General features: G+C 44.3%; 2 protein-coding genes across 2 annotated transcripts in view; both read left to right on the forward strand.

Moving 5' to 3' along the window:
* The first annotated feature begins 3,383 nt into the window (after nucleotides 1-3,383).
* LOC140565505 (nucleotidyltransferase MB21D2) lies at nucleotides 3,384-9,621 on the forward strand. The gene is made up of 3 exons (XM_072691438.1): nucleotides 3,384-3,600; nucleotides 5,631-5,884; nucleotides 7,914-9,621. Exons 1-3 carry the CDS (start codon nucleotides 3,384-3,386, stop codon nucleotides 8,913-8,915), a joined length of 1,473 nt encoding a protein of 490 aa, XP_072547539.1. The 3' UTR covers nucleotides 8,916-9,621.
* A 3,523-nt stretch (nucleotides 9,622-13,144) lies between these two features.
* fgf12b (fibroblast growth factor 12b) overlaps nucleotides 13,145-16,965 on the forward strand; it is a 38,201-nt gene continuing 34,380 nt past the window's right edge. Inside the window, exon 1 of the mRNA XM_072690882.1 lies at nucleotides 13,145-13,517. Within this exon, the coding sequence (XP_072546983.1) occupies nucleotides 13,493-13,517 (25 nt within the window). The 5' untranslated portion in view covers nucleotides 13,145-13,492. The remainder of the gene's footprint in view (nucleotides 13,518-16,965) is intronic.

A 16,965-nucleotide genomic window follows, 5' to 3' on the forward strand; every position in this document is an offset into this window, starting at 1 on the left:
GTATTAGATGTGTGTTATATAGTGCTGGTGTATTAGATTTGTGTTATATAGTGCTGGTGTATTAGATTTGTGTTATATAGTGCTGGTGTATTAGATGTGTGTTATATAGTGGTGTATTAGATGTGTGTTATATAGTGGTGGTGTATTAGATTTGTGTTATATAGTGCTGGTGTATTAGATTTGTGTTATATAGTGCTGGTGTATTCGATGTGTGTTATATAGTGCTGGTGTATTAGATTTGTGTTATATAGTGCTGGTGTATTAGATTTGTGTTATATAGTGCTGGTGTATTAGATGTGTGTTATATAGTGCTGGTGTATTAGATTTGTGTTATATAGTGGTGGTGTATTAGATTAATGTTATATAGTGCGGGTGTATTAGATTTGTGTTATATAGTGCTGGTGTATTAGATGTGTGTTATATAGTGCTGGTGCATTAGATGTGTGTTATATAGTGCTGGTGTATTAGATTTGTGTTATATAGTGCTGGTGTATTAGATGTGTGTTATATAGTGCTGGTGTATTAGATTTGTGTTATATAGTGCTGGTGTATTAGATGTGTGTTATACAGTGCTGGTGTATTAGATTTGTGTTATATAGTGCTGGTGTATTAGATTTGTGTTATATAGTGCTGGTGTATTAGATTTGTGTTATATAGTGGTGGTGTATTAGATGTGTGTTATATAGTGCTGGTGTATTAGATTTGTGTTATATAGTGCTGGTGTATTAGATGTGTGTTATATAGTGCCGGTGTATTAGATGTGTTATATAATGGTGTATTAGATTTGTGTTATATAGTGCTGGTGTATTAGATGTGTGTTATATAGTGCCGGTGTATTAGATGTGTGTTATATAATGGTGTATTAGATTTGTGTTATATAGTGCTGGTGTATTAGATTTGTGTTATATAGTGCTGGTGTATTAGATGTGTGTTATATAGTGCCGGTGTATTAGATGTGTGTTATATAATGGTGTATTAGATTTGTGTTATATAGTGCTGGTGTATTAGATTTGTGTTATATAGTGCTGGTGTATTAGATGTGTGTTATATAGTGCCGGTGTATTAGATTTGTGTTATATAGTGGTGGTGTATTAGATGTGTGTTATATAGTGCTGGTGTATTAGATTTGTGTTATATAGTGCTGGTGTATTAGATGTGTGTTATATAGTGCCGGTGTATTAGATGTGTGTTATATAATGGTGTATTAGATTTGTGTTATATAGTGGTGGTGTATTAGATGTGTGTTATATAGTGGTGTATTAGATTTGTGTTATATAGTGCCGGTGTATTAGATGTGTGTTATATAATGGTGTATTAGATTTGTGTTATATAGTGCTGGTGTATTAGATGTGTGTTATATAGTGCTGGTGTATTAGATTTGTGTTATATAGTGCTGGTGTATTAGATGTGTGTTATATAGTGCTGGTGTATTAGATGTGTGTTATATAGTGGTGTATTAGATTTGTGTTATATAGTGCCGGTGTATTAGATGTGTGTTATATAGTGCTGGTGTATTAGATTTGTGTTATATAGTGCTGGTGTATTAGATGTGTGTTATATAGTGCTGGTGTATTAGATTTGTGTTATATAGTGCTGGTGTATTAGATGTGTGTTATATAGTGCTGGTGTATTAGATGTGTGTTATATAGTGGTGTATTAGATTTGTGTTATATAGTGCCGGTGTATTAGATGTGTGTTATATAGTGCTGGTGTATTAGATTTGTGTTATATAGTGCTGGTGTATTAGATTTGTGTTATATAGTGCTGGTGTATTAGATTTGTGTTATATAGTGCTGGTGTATTAGATGTGTGTTATATAGTGGTGTATTAGATGTGTGTTATATAGTGCTGGTGTATTAGATGTGTGTTATATAGTGGTGTATTAGATGTGTGTTATATAGTGCCGGTGTATTAGATGTGTGTTATATAGTGCTGGTGTATTAGATTTGTGTTATATAGTGCTGGTGTATTAGATGTGTGTTATATAGTGCTGGTGTATTAGATGTGTGTTATATAGTGCTGGTGTATTAGATTTGTGTTATATAGTGGTGGTGTATTAGATGTGTGTTATATAGTGCTGGTGTATTAGATGTGTGTTATATAGTGGTGGTGTATTAGATGTGTGTTATATAGTGCTGGTGTATTAGATTTGTGTTATATAGTGCTGGTGTATTAGATGTGTGTTATATAGTGCTGGTGTATTAGATTTGTGTTATATAGTGCTGGTGTATTAGATGTGTGTTATATAGTGGTGTATTAGATGTGTGTTATATAGTGCCGGTGTATTAGATGTGTGTTATATAGTGCTGGTGTATTAGATTTGTGTTATATAGTGCTGGTGTATTAGATGTGTGTTATATAGTGCTGGTGTATTAGATGTGTGTTATATAGTGCTGGTGTATTAGATTTGTGTTATATAGTGGTGGTGTATTAGATGTGTGTTATATAGTGCTGGTGTATTAGATGTGTGTTATATAGTGGTGGTGTATTAGATGTGTGTTATATAGTGCTGGTGTATTAGATTTGTGTTATATAGTGCTGGTGTATTAGATGTGTGTTATATAGTGCTGGTGTATTAGATGTGTGTTATATAGTGCTGGTGTATTAGATTTGTGTTATATAGTGCTGGTGTATTAGATGTGTGTTATATAGTGCTGGTGTATTAGATTTGTGTTATATAGTGCTGGTGTATTAGATGTGTGTTATATAGTGCTGGTGTATTAGATGTGTGTTATATAGTGCTGGTGTATTAGATGTGTGTTATATAGTGCTGGTGTATTAGATGTGTGTTATATAGTGGTGTATTAGATGTGTGTTATATAGTGCTGGTGTATTAGATGTGTGTTATATAGTGGTGTATTAGATGTGTGTTATATAGTGCTGGTGTATTAGATGTGTGTTATATAGTGCTGGTGTATTAGATGTGTGTTATATAGTGCTGGTGTATTAGATGTGTGTTATATAGTGGTGTATTAGATGTGTGTTATATAGTGGTGTATTAGATGTGTGTTATACAGTGCTGGTGTATTAGATGTGTGTTATATAGTGGTGTATTAGATGTGTGTTATATAGTGCCGGTGTATTAGATGTGTGTTATATAGTGCTGGTGTATTAGATGTGTGTTATATAGTGCTGGTGTATTAGATTTGTGTTATATAGTGCTGGTGTATTAGATGTGTGTTATATAGTGCCGGTGTATTAGATGTGTGTTATATAGTGCTGGTGTATTAGATGTGTGTTATATAGTGCTGGTGTATTAGATGTGTGTTATATAGTGGTGTTTATTTTATGGTGTATTATGAAGTGTGTCTGAGGCTCTTATTGTGTCTGCGTATTGTGTTTTGGCTCAACCCGAACCCCTCCCTGTTTCTGCATTCCGGCGCATGCGCCGTGCGGCTGCCCGTGTGATGGCTGCGCGCGCGCTCTCCCCGCGGCCTGGTTCGGCTCCCGGACCCGGTCTGCTGGACTTCAGGTCGGGCGCGCGCCTCCGAGAGCTGCAGCGGCTCATAACGGACCTGAGCGCGCATGAGCAACGCGAGCATGACGACCAGCGCGCGCTGGAGCTGCACACGGCCAAGGACTTCATCTTCTCTGTGCTGGGTGAGAGAGAGAGAGAGAGAGAGAGAGTGAGTGAGAGAGAGAGAGAGAGTGAGAGAGTGAGTGAGAGAGAGAGAGAGAGTGAGAGAGTGAGAGAGAGAGTGAGAGAGAGAGTGAGAGTGTGTGTGTGTTCTGAAGGAAGGTGGTGTGTAAGGGAAGAGAGAGAGTGAGCTATACCACAGATGATACACCCTCAAAACAACAACAACAACATATGTGTGTTTACATATCCATACAGTGGTTTGGCGGAATGGGTGGAGCTAAACTGCTGTAGGCTGAATGGGTGGAGCTAAACTGCTGTAGGCTGAATGGGTGGAGCTAAACTGCTGTAGGCTGAATGGGTGGGGCTTAACTGCTGTAGGCTGAATGGGTGGGGCTAAACTGCTGTAGGCTGAATGGGTGGGGCTAAACTGCTGTAGGCTGAATGGGTGGAGCTAAACTGCTGTAGGCTGAATGGGTGGGGCTAAACTGCTGTAGGCTGAATGGGTGGGGCTAAACTGCTGTAGGCTGAATGGGTGGGGCTAAACTGCTGTTGCTTTATGGGTGGATGTTTGTAAACATGGGTGAGCAGCTTGTTTTGAAACTGTAGTGATGTTTACAGACTGTGGTATGGGCCCTTTTCATTCCCAGCATTCCCATTTCCCATCCATCAGTCCTTCATTACAGTGAATCAGCTGAGCTGCTGGTGGAACTGAACACGTCCATACAGTGTCTGGAGTTCAACGAGGAGATCTGCACCCAGACCTGTGCTCCTTTCTGTTTATTTGGGTTTATTCTAATGTTATATAGAGTTCATTACAGGTAGACACTCTCACTGATCACTGACTTTATGTTTATTTGGGTTTATTCTAATGTTTTATAGAGTTAATTACAGGTAGACACTCTCACTGACCACTGACTTTATGTTTATTTGGGTTTATTCTAATGTTTTATAGAGTTAATTACAGGTAGACGCTCTCACTGACCACTGACTCTATGATTATTTGGGTTTATTCTAATGTTATATAGAGTTAATTACAGGTAGACACGCTCACTGATCACTGACTTTATGTTAATTTGGGTTTATTCTAATGTTATATAGAGTTAATTACAGGTAGACACTCTCACTGACCACTGACTTTATGTTTATTTGGGTTTATTCTAATGTTATATAGAGTTAATTACAGGTAGACACGCTCACTGATCACTGACTTTATGTTAATTTGGGTTTATTCTAATGTTATATAGAGTTAATTACAGGTAGACGCTCTCACTGACCACTGACTTTATGTTTATTTGGGTTTATTCTAATGTTATATAGAGTTAATTACAGGTAGACGCTCTCACTGACCACTGACTTTATGTTTATTTGGGTTTATTCTAATGTTATATAGAGTTAATTACAGGTAGACACTCTCACTGATCACTGACTTTATGTTTATTAGGGTTTATTCTAATGTTATATAGAGTTAATTACAGGTAGACACTCTCACTGACCACTGACTTTATGTTTATTTGGGGCTGCTGCTGTGGACCCTTTTGGAGATGCAGTTTTGAGCCTGACCCGTGGGTCTGAGCACCAGCACCTGCAGACAGACTCACACCTGGGTTTACTGTGAGCTGTAAAGTGGGGCGAGGCTGAGTGGAGGATGAATCCACACTCACAGTCAGTCAGACTGCTGCTGGCTCTCTGTGTGTGTGTGTGTGTGTGTGTGTGTGTGTGTGTGTGTGTGGTTGCCAGGTGGCCATAAATAGCCCGAGTCGTGTGTGTGTCGGCCTATATAATCACGAGGTTTGGAATGTTGAGGTCCAGAGTCCAGTACTTTTATTCCCAAGACTCCGCCCTGTGTGTTTAATCACACCAGCGACACACCGCCGCTCAGCTTACAGAGCCCATATACTACAGTCTTTAGGAGTTTTAGAGGGCGGGGCTAAGCTGCTGTGAGCTGAATGGGTGGGGCTACGCTCCTACAGGCTGAATGGACAGGGTTAAACTGCTGTAGGCTGAATGGGCGGAGCTAAACATGTATTATCGTATGTCCTTCTGTGGTCAGGCATGGTGCAGAAGCTGGATCAGAAGCTTCCGGTTGCTAACGAGTACCTGCTGCTGTCGGGCGGCGTGCGGGAGGGCGTGGTGGACCTGGAGCTGGACGAGCTGAGCGTGTACGCCCGCGGGACTGACTACGATGTGGACTACACTCTGCTGGTCCCCGCCCTCAAGTTGCACGACCGCAACCAGCCGGTCACTCTGGACATGCGGCACTCGGCGCCGGGCCACTCGTGGCTCAGCCTGCGGCTCTTTGACGAGGTAAGCCTGAGTTCTACGATGGAAGTGTAGTGTTAGCGTTAGCTGACCAAAAAGATTTGCTTTTAATGTAACATCAAGTCCAGTGTGGACTGTTCATAAAACACAATGTAGGGGAATGACTGATTTTAGCTTTAGCATTAGCATCATTATGACATCTGTTGACGCCATTAGCATGGCTATTGGGCTAACAAACTTTGGCTAACTAATAAGTAGGGCTGCCTAAAACATTACTTATTGACAAAACATTCATATGATCCACACGCTCATTCTGACAGACTGTAATACACTACAGGAAGCGTAGGGGGCGCTCTATAATGCTCTATAATGTTCATATGATCCACACGCTCATTCTTACAGACTGTAATACACTACATGAAGTGTAGGGGGCGCTCTATAATGCTCTATAATGATCATATGATCCACACGCTCATTCTGACAGACTGTAATACACTACAGGAAGCGTAGGGGGCGCTCTATAATGCTCTATAATGATCATATGATCCACACGCTCATTCTGACAGACTGTAATACACCACAGGAAGCGTAGGGGGCGCTCTATAATGCTCTATAATGTTCATATGATCCACACGCTCATTCTGACAGACTGTAATACACCACAGGAAGTGTAGGGGGCGCTCTATAATGCTCTATAATGTTCATATGATCCACACGCTCATTCTGACAGACTGTAATACACTACAGGAAGCGTAGGGGGCACTCTATAATGCTCTATAATGTTCATATGATCCACACGCTCATTCTGACAGACTGTAATACACTACAGGAAGCGTAGGGTGCGCTCTATAATGCTCTGTAATGTTCATATGATCCACACGCTCATTCTGACAGACTGTAATACACTACAGGAAGCGTAGGGGGCGCTCTATAATGCTCTATAATGCTCATATGATCCACACGCTCATTCTGACAGACTGTAATACACTACAGGAAGCGTAGGGGGCGCTCTATAATGCTCTATAATGATCATATGATCCACACGCTGATTCTGACACTGTAATACACTACAGGAAGCATAGGGGGCGCTCTATAATGCTCTATAATGTTCATATGATCCACACGCTCATTCTGACAGACTGTAATACACTACAGGAAGCGTAGGGGGCGCTCTATAATGCTCTATAATGTTCATATGATCCACACGCTCATTCTGACAGACTGTAATACACTACAGGAAGCATAGGGGGCACTCTATAATGCTCTATAATGCTCATATGATTCACACGCTCATTCTGACACTGTAATATACTATAGGAAGCATAGGGGGCGCTCTATAATGCTCTGTAATGATCATATGATCCACACGCTCGTTCTGACAGACTGTAATACACTACAGGAAGCGTAGGGGGCGCTCTATAATGCTCTATAATGATCATATGATCCACACGCTCATTCTGACAGACTGTAATATACTACAGGAAGCATAGGGGGCGCTCTATAATGCTCTATAATGATCATATGATCCACACGCTCATTCTGACAGACTGTAATATACTACAGGAAGCGTAGGGGGCGCTCTATAATGCTCTATAATGTTCATATGATCCACACGCTCATTCTGACAGACTGTAATATACTACAGGAAGCATAGGGGGCGCTCTATAATGCTCTATAATGATCATATGATCCACACGCTCATTCTGACAGACTGTAATACACTACAGGAAGCATAGGGGGCGCTCTATAATGCTCTATAATGTTCATATGATCCACACGCTCATTCTGACAGACTGTAATACACAACAGGAAGCATAGGGGGCGCTCTATAATGCTCTATAATGTTCATATGATCCACACGCTCATTCTGACAGAATGTAATATACTACAGGAAGCATAGGGGGCTCTATAAGTCTATTGTTTCTCTTAAAAAGTCTGTTAATTATAGGGGATTATAAGAGTTTTGAGTGGCAGCCCTGCTAATTTGTGCCCTATTTAAGTATATCTAACTAGGCTCATGCTATGCTAGCATGATAAATTGCAGTTCCAAGCTAACATCTCCCTCTTCCACGAGGGAACTGTGGGCAGGTGGAAGGACTGCTGCACGGAGGCTGACCACGGGGTCAGCGAGGTCAACAACTACTTCTTCTCTCCGATGCTGGTGTCCGACTGGTTCCACGAGGCTGTGAGCTCCGTCCTGAGAGAGCTGGGGCGTAAGCCGCAGAGAGGCACGCCTCGGGTTGAGAAGCTGGAGCGCAGCGGCACCGTCACCTCCATCATCCTGGCGGCAGGAGGGAGCCGAGTCCTGTACGACGTGGTGCCCGTGGTGTCCTTTAAGGGCTGGCCAGCCGTGGCTCAGGGTTGGCTGATGGAGAACCACTTCTGGGACGGCAAGATCACGGAGGAGGAGGTGATCAGTGGCTTCTACCTGCTGCCGACCTGCTCGCCCACGGGCCGCAAGGAGAACGAGTGGCGTCTGTCGTTCGCCCGCAGCGAGGTCCAGCTAAAGAAGTGCATCTCGGCCGGCCTGATGCAGGCGTTCCAGGCCTGCAAGGTGCTGATCAGCAAGCTGCTGCTGTCCCGGCCCAAAGGCGTCAGTGCGTACCACCTGCGCTTGCTCATGCTGTGGGCCTGCGACCGACTGCCCCACGCCTACCTGGCACAGGAGGACCACTCCGCCCACTTCCTGCTGGGCCTGCTGGACGACCTGCAGCACTGTCTGGTCAACAAGGCGTGTCCCAACTACTTCATCCCACAGTGCAACATGCTGGAGCACCTGAGCGACTCCGCGGCCGTCCTGCACGCCCGCCGCCTCTCCTCCGTACGCTCCGACCCGGCCGAGCATCTGCGCAGTGCCATCCAGCGCGCCGGCGTCTCCGCCTGTCTGCCTCCAGCCACGCCCGCCACACCGCCCGATCCCACCTCCGATCCCACTGCTGACTCCGCCCATGATCACCGCCTCGCCCAGAAGCTTCAGCAGCTGGTGACGGAGAATCCTGGGAAGTCCATCTCCGTCTTCATCAACCCCGATGACGTCACGCGGCCACACTTCCGAATCGACGACAAGTTCTTCTGAGGCCACGCCCACCCTGTAATGACATCATCAATACTCAAGTACTGCTATAGGAGATCAGGTTGTGTGTGTGTGTGTGTGTGTGTGTGTAATAATGAATGTAAAGTATGTTTCACATTAGGTGCATTATTTGTTAACTCCATTACACACACACACAAAACATCCTCACTCCATTTCTGTTTATTAACGTTCTTCGGTTACGTTACCATGGCAACTATATCCACAAACCAGCAATCTCTAGCCAAACACACACACTATCTTTCCATCTGCTTTGCATAACCCCACCCTTTTTTGTATACGACATCAGTAACTGAACTGCGTTTCACCTGTGTTAGCCTTCTAATGCTAATTAGCAAGTATACTAGTTTGAGTGAGTGCGACCAGTTCACCTCTGTGTAAATACTTTTGTACATACCAGGCCCCGCCCACTTCACTTAAGCGGACCAATCAGCTGCAGACTGAAAGATGAATGTTAGCCGTCGATCACAGCGCTCCAGTTTTGGCTCTTTTTCAGATGAGCTCTCAGCACCTACAGGGACCAATCACACTGCCTTATCGCCCACGCTAGCCAATTAGAGCGGGCCTATTTTAATCTGTGTGTGTGTGTGTGTGTGTGTTTGGAAGACACTACTGTTGAATATGTAAATTTCACTGTTATGATGCTGCACTCCACTGCTGTGTTTGACTAATAAACATGTACAGCTGGAAAGGCGCTCCTGTCTAACTTCCTGAACTACAGCAGCCAATCAGCAGTCTTCCTCCAGTCCTTCACCACCAACACCAGCAAGTATCAGCCCCCTCAAACTCAGCTGGAGTTTAGTTCCCTCACATCTACCTAGGTTTCTGAGCCAAATTCAGCTAGAGACTCACTGATTACTGTGGGGGTCTTAGTTACAGTAGCAGTATGTGAAGCTACCTCCACCATGTTTGGAGGCTGTACTTTAGCCTGGCTAGCTATCACTGTGAGCTGAGTATTGGGGGCCTCTTATTGTTTACCACAATTTGAAGGAGGACAAAACTGACGGACAGGGGATTGCAGTTCTGAGGAGGTCTTCCTGTACACTGGGATTTCTGCCACTGCTGGTAGACCCGTATGACCGTATGCTTCCATACACCTGCAGACTCAGCTGCTTCCTTCACACTGTGGTCTTTGACCACGCCCAAATGCAGTCTCTCCTTTTGGCCAATCATTAACATCTGCTCTGCGACCCATTTCCCACACACCCAACGAGTCCTGTCACACACCGCAGGTATTCACAGCCCAATCATCCCTGCGCAGCGCCATCTGCTGGAGCCTGAAGTTACTACCACCTTAAACACGCAAGGTGACTCATTTTTTGATCAGGGAGAAATAAATACATATTTATGTATACATAGGCATAAAAATAGTGAATAAGTAACTCTTTTAAAAATAATTGAATATTTTAATTAACATTAATAATGTTTTATATTAACATTAATGTTATATTGTTATATATATTAATGCACACACACTGCCATGGTTCTACAGCTTGGTCCTACTTGAAGCCCTACTGCCACAACATCCCAATCACAGTGAGTACCAATGTCAACTCCCCCTATCACTAACAATGCCCCCAACACTATGGGGGGGTTAAGACTAGCATCCGTCGCCTCCGACACACGTGAAGTCAGCCACTGCCTCTTTTCCAACATCGGACAGAGGTGACCAACACCGCACTAGGAGTGACGTAAGGAGGAAGTGCCATCAACCCACCGCTGGGAGAGCAAGGCCGACTGTGCTCCCTCTGACTCCGGCTACCGATGGCAAGCAGCACGACCTGGGATTCGAACCAGACACTGGAGGAGTTCTGAAACTTTTGACCGTTGGTGTAGAGTTTAGCATCCAGGAGAACCGCTAATAGTACCGGTTCTCCACTGGTGAACACACTGAGCTCTGGCAGTGCTCTGGACAGTCCGGGTGTGACCCTCCACCGCTGCCCTCCTGAGTGGACAGGTCCGCTGGGGTAAACTCGGCTAAAGCTCTGAAACAGCACATTCAAGCGTTTCGCTTTAGCACTTTAGCGCTTTAGCGTATTAGCGCTGGGTCTGAGCTTCTGCCTGTGTAACTCTACCTGACGGCTGTGTTTTTAAACTAAAGAAGTGCTGAGAACCCGAACGGAGTGTGTGTGTGTGTGTGTGTGTGTGTGTGTGTGTGTGCTATTATGGTATCTTGCTGACTGATTATGAACTGCAGGTATTTCTGTTTCTTACTGCTGAGCTTTCTCAGCTTAATCAGCTAAATGTGGACATAATACAGCACTGTCCTGTGTGTGTGTGTATGTGTGTGTGTGTGTGTGTGTGTGTGTGTATGTGTGTGTGTGTGTTCCTAACTCCCTGGTTGGTTATTTTTGTGCCTTGCTGCCTCAGCATCTAGCCACACACCTGCGACCCCTAAACACTTAGACACACACACACACACACACACACACACACACACACACACACAGAGCTCACTCATAGCTGTACAACAGTAACTTTTCCGGAGGAGGAAAAACCTTCTTAATTGATGTTGATTAGATTCATTTACAGTCATTTAAATCTGTCTGGCTCTTTCTGTCCCTGTCCACTCACTGTCCACTCTATTAGACACTCATACCTAGATGGTCTAGCTTGTAGATGAAGGTAAATTCAGAGACAGAAGCTCTGGTTGGTGGAGTATTCTCAGTCCAGCAGAGACACTGAAGGGTTTAAGCACTCCAGCAGCACTGCTGCGTCTGATCCACTCGTACCAGCAGCTCAACACACACCACTAACACTCTCCACCACCAGGTCAGTCAGCGTCACTGCAGTGCTGAGAATGACCCTCCACCCAAAAAACACTACAGTCTGCTCGGTGGTGGTCTGTCCTGTGGGGTCCTGAGCACTGAGGAACAGGGTGAGAGGAGGCTGAGAACAGAGTCTGCAGAGGAACAGCCGGAGACGGTCTGGACTTACAGAACTACACACTGCTGCTGTATGACCAGTGGAGCTGACAGGATGATGGACACTGAGTGTAGGAACAGGAGGAGGTGGTGTTAATGAAGTGGCCTGTCAGTGTAAATATAAAAAAAGCTTTTTAATTGATTTATGGAATATAATTACAGCCGATATCAGATCAATGGTAGTTACTAATTGATCTGTTAATATGGGATTCTGTGGTTTAGAGTCATTACTGGTATTGTTTATTACTGTTAGTCAATGATACTGTTACTGTCACTGTTACCATCACTGTTACTGTTACTGCCACTGTTACTTATGGTTAACAGTACATGTCGTTAATGTTACTGTTACTTAATGTCACTGTTACTGTCAGTTACTTATAGGTAACGGTACATGTAGTTAATTTTACTGTCACTGTTACTGTCACTGTTACTGTCAGTTACTTATAGGTAACGGTACATGTAGTTAATGTTACTGCCACTGTTACTGTCAGTTACTATTGGTTAACAGAACAGGTAGTTACTGTTACTGCCACTGTTACTGTTACTGTCAGTTACTTATAGGTAACAGTACATGTAGTTAATTTTACTGTCACTGTTACTGTCAGTTACTTATAGGTAACGGTACATGTAGTTAATGTTACTGCCACTGTTACTGTCAGTTACTATTGGTTAACAGAACAGGTAGTTATTGTCACTGTCACTGTTACTGTCAGTTACTTATAGGTAACAGTACATGTAGTTAATGTTAATGCCACTGTTACTGTCACTGTTACTGTCAGTTACTATTGGTTAACAGAACAGGTAGTTATTGTCACTGTCACTGTTACTGCCACTGTTACTGTTACTGTCACTATTACTGTTGCTGTTAGTTAATGTTACTGCCACTGTTACTGCCACTGTTACTGCCACTGTTACTGTTGCTGTTACTGTCACTGATACTGTCACTGTTACTGTTAGTTAATATTACTGTTAGGTAATGTCACTGTTACTGTTAGCTGCTATTAGTTAACAGTACAGGTAATTAATGTTACAGAGAGAGACAGACACAAAGAGAGAGAGAGAGAGAGAGAGACAGACACAAAGAGAGAGAGAGAGAGAGAGACAGACACAAAGAGAGAGAGAGAGAGAGAGACAGACACAAAGAGAGAGAGAGAGAGAGAGAGGTGGATCTGCAGGTTCACGCTCTACCCTCCTCTCCCCTCCCCACTGCTAATCCGTGGCACCTTGCATCCCGTGACGTCACGGGGCGCTGCCGTGTAAGTGACAGCAGCGCCAGAAGCTCCGCCCCCGGCGCGCGGATAGCAGCAGCAGCAGCAGGTAAACGGCGCGCGAGCCTCCATCAGTCCGGGATCAAAGGCTCCGCGCCCTCACAGACATACATACACACACACTCACACACACACACACACATACACACACACACACACACACACTCACATACTTACACACAGTCATAGATACCTACACATACGTACACACAGACATCCACAAGCGCGCGCAGCAGCTACAGAGAGGCGCGAGAGCCGCGCCCGCCCGAGGAACAACGAAGCGACTTCTCCATCACCTTCACCTTCTTCACCACCTCCACCTCCACCTCCACCATCATCATCATCATTGTCCTGCGAGAGCAGCGGGGAGATGGAAGCCAAGGACAAAGGAGCTGGTGAGTGATGATGATGATGATGATGATGTGTGTGTGAGAGAGAGAGAGAGTGTGTGTGTGTGTGTGTGTGAGAGAGAGAGAGAGTGTGTGTGTGTGTGTGTGTGTGTGTGTGTGAGAGAGAGAGAGAGAGTGTGTGTGTTAGACTGCGGTACTCCAGTGCTGGGAATCTTCTGATGCAGCAACCAAAAAAACCCAAACCCCAACAACAACAACATAAAGCCACACAGACGCGCTTTGTCACAACATGCAAGCGCGTGCGCGCCCCTGTGCGCGTGCACACGCACGCACACACGTATGGGCGCGCGCACACACTCACTGCAGATGTGTGACGGGGTTGAAGTTGGTCCTGTGGTCTTGTTTCTGTGCATCTTGTTGGAATTTTCCGTTCCACCTTAAATGGTGCAGCAGTTGCATTCTGGCGCCTCAGGCGTTACCACATCAACTGCTGCACCATTTAAGGTGGAACGGAAAATTCCAACTGGAGCCCAGCCTCGCAGATACGTGGAGATGTTTAACGTGCTGGGACGCAGACAGATGTGTCCCCAGCGTCATCAGCTGAGCTCGTGCATGTGTATGAAGGTGTGTGTGTGTGTGTGTGTGTGTGTGTTCTGTGGCGTTGCCGTTGGTGATCAGCATGCAGGACATGTACTCCCTCTGACTTTACTGCACCCAAGTGTTCATACCGAGTCCTTGGTATATACATATATGTGTGTGTGTGTGTGTGTGTGTGTGTGCATGCATATGTTGGGTGGGGTTTAGTGTGTGTGTATGCGTGTGTGTGTGTGTGGATGTTCCCAGATGTGTGTGATATCTGATTAGACCTCGCTTGACCCGCAGTCACACATGCCTGCCTTTCTTTTGGATTCATCCACACGAGCATCAGGTCAGCATCGGTCGGTTAGGTAAACCACACACACACATACACACACACACACACACACACACACACACACTTAAACACACACATTACAAAAGCAGAATAAACCAGTTTAAAACCAGGTATGAATGTTAACCAAAGTGGACTATCTGATTCCAATCAGATTCTGATCTGAATGTCCAACGAGTGTCGTGTGGTCTTTCTAGGGGTTCCGGTGTGAAAGTTTAGCTCTACACTCCTAAAAAAGGTTCTAAATGAATGTGGCATTTATGTATGTTGTGTATGAATGTGAACAAAAGTGGATTTTTTGTCCGAATCGAATCAGATTCTGATCTGAATGTCCAATGTGTGTCGTGTGGTCATTCTAGGGGTCGTCAGATGGTTCGGTGTGGAATCTAGTGTAAAGGTTCAGCTCTACACTCCTGAAATAGGTTCTAAACCATGTTTAAATGTGTTCAGACTGTCCGAATCGAATCAGATTCTGATCTGAATGTCCAGTGTGTGTCGTGTGGTCATTCTAGGGGTTGTCAGATGGTTCAGTGGGAAATCCAGTGTGATGGACCAGCTCTACATTTGAACGTGAATGAAAGTGGATTTTTTTGCTGTTCAAACTGGATTTGGCTGATTCAGATTCAGATCTGGTGAAACCCTATGTAGATCATTCTATGTAGAACACTGCGAGTCAGAGAACCCTTTTTGCTGGGAGTGTAGGTCCTCCTGACATTCGTGAGATCATTGTAGGGTTTGTGTGAAGGAATGATATATGGGAGGTAGATTAGACCAAAGCTGCACAAATCTGATTGTTTTGATTGGTCGTTCTCGTTGTCTTCGTAATGTGGTCTTTGTCTGACATGCTGCTCAACAAGCATGATCATGATGGTCATGTTCGTCAACCACCTTGCATTGAGCTGTGGAAGAGCTGTGGTCTCTGGAGTGATGGTGGAGCTCCATCCAGTACTTTTGGGATGATGAGGTGGGGTGGTGATCATCCAACATCCTGACCTCACTAATGCTCTTATTGTTGCTGAATGCAATCAAATCCTCACAGCAATGCTGCTCCAAAACCCTTGATTTCAGAAGAAACAGTGAAAGAGCAGGTGTCCCAATACTTTTGTCCATATAGTGTATCTGATGCCATGAATGAACGGAGCTGAGCGAGTGTGTGTTTCAGCTCGGTTCTGACAGTTACAGTCGAGTTCATGTGTAAGTCACGGCAGAGTGACGCTCCAGGCTCCACTGCTCTACAGGCTGAGCTGAGGATGGATAACAGGCCTTATAAACAGCTCACACTACAGTTACTGACGCTGTACGGTTATTTCATTAAACTGTTACAGAGCTGAATCTGACTGTTACACTGTTACAGAGCTGAACCTGACTGTTACAGAGCTGAATCTGACTGTTACAGTGTTACAGAGCTGAACCTGACTGTTACACTGTTACAGAGCTGAGTCTGACTGTAACAGAGCTGAATCTGACTGTTACAGTGTTACAGAGCTGAATCTGACTGTTACAGTGTTACAGAGCTGAACCTGACTGTTACACTATTACAGAGCTAAACATGACTGTTACAGAGCTGAATCTGACTGTTACACTGTTAAAGAGCTGAACATGACTGTTACAGAGCTGAATCTGACTGTTACACTGTTACAGAGCTGGAGTCTGACTGTTACAGAGCTGAACCTGACTGTTACACTGTTACAGAGCTGAACCTGACTGTTATAGAGCTGAACCTGACTGTCACAGAGCTGAACATGACTGTTACAGAGCTGAACATGACTGTTACAGAGCTGAACCTGACTGTTACACTGTTACAGAGCTGAATCTGACTGTTACACTGTTACAGAGCTGAACCTGACTGTTACAGAGCTGAGTCTGACTGTTACACTGTTACAGAGCTGAACCTGACTGTCACAGAGCTGAACATGACTGTTACAGAGCTGAATCTGACTGTTACACTGTTACAGAGCTGAATCTGACTGTTACACTGTTACAGAGCTGAACCTGACTGTTACAGAGCTGAGTCTGACTGTTACACTGTTACAGAGCTGAACCTGACTGTCACAGAGCTGAACATGACTGTTACAGAGCTGAATCTGACTGTTACACTGTTACAGAGCTGAATCTGACTGTTACACTGTTACAGAGCTGAACCTGACTGTTACAGAGCTGAGTCTGACTGTTACACTGTTACAGAGCTGAATCTGACTGTTACAGAGCTGAGTCTGACTGTTACAGAGCTGAGTCTGACTGTTACACTGTTACAGAGCTGAACCTGACTGTTACAGAGCTGAATCTGTTACACTGTTACGACACTCATTCTGACTGTAACACTGTTATAGAGCCCTGGGTACTGTGCCACACCCTTCTTCTGAAAGCTACGTAGCTACATTAGGAGAATAGCTACATTAGGAGAATAGCTACATTAGGGAGCCATTAAACCAGTATTGATTTTGAACTGGGAGACTCATCCGATCTGAAAAATGGATTCCAGCACTGATCAGCCTATAGGGGGAGTAGCTGAGTCCTGCTTTGATGTCCAGTCCCCCATCATAATCACGGCTATACACATCA

Source organism: Salminus brasiliensis, chromosome 11 (genome assembly GCF_030463535.1).
Source record: "Salminus brasiliensis chromosome 11, fSalBra1.hap2, whole genome shotgun sequence".
NCBI lineage: Eukaryota > Metazoa > Chordata > Actinopteri > Characiformes > Bryconidae > Salminus > Salminus brasiliensis.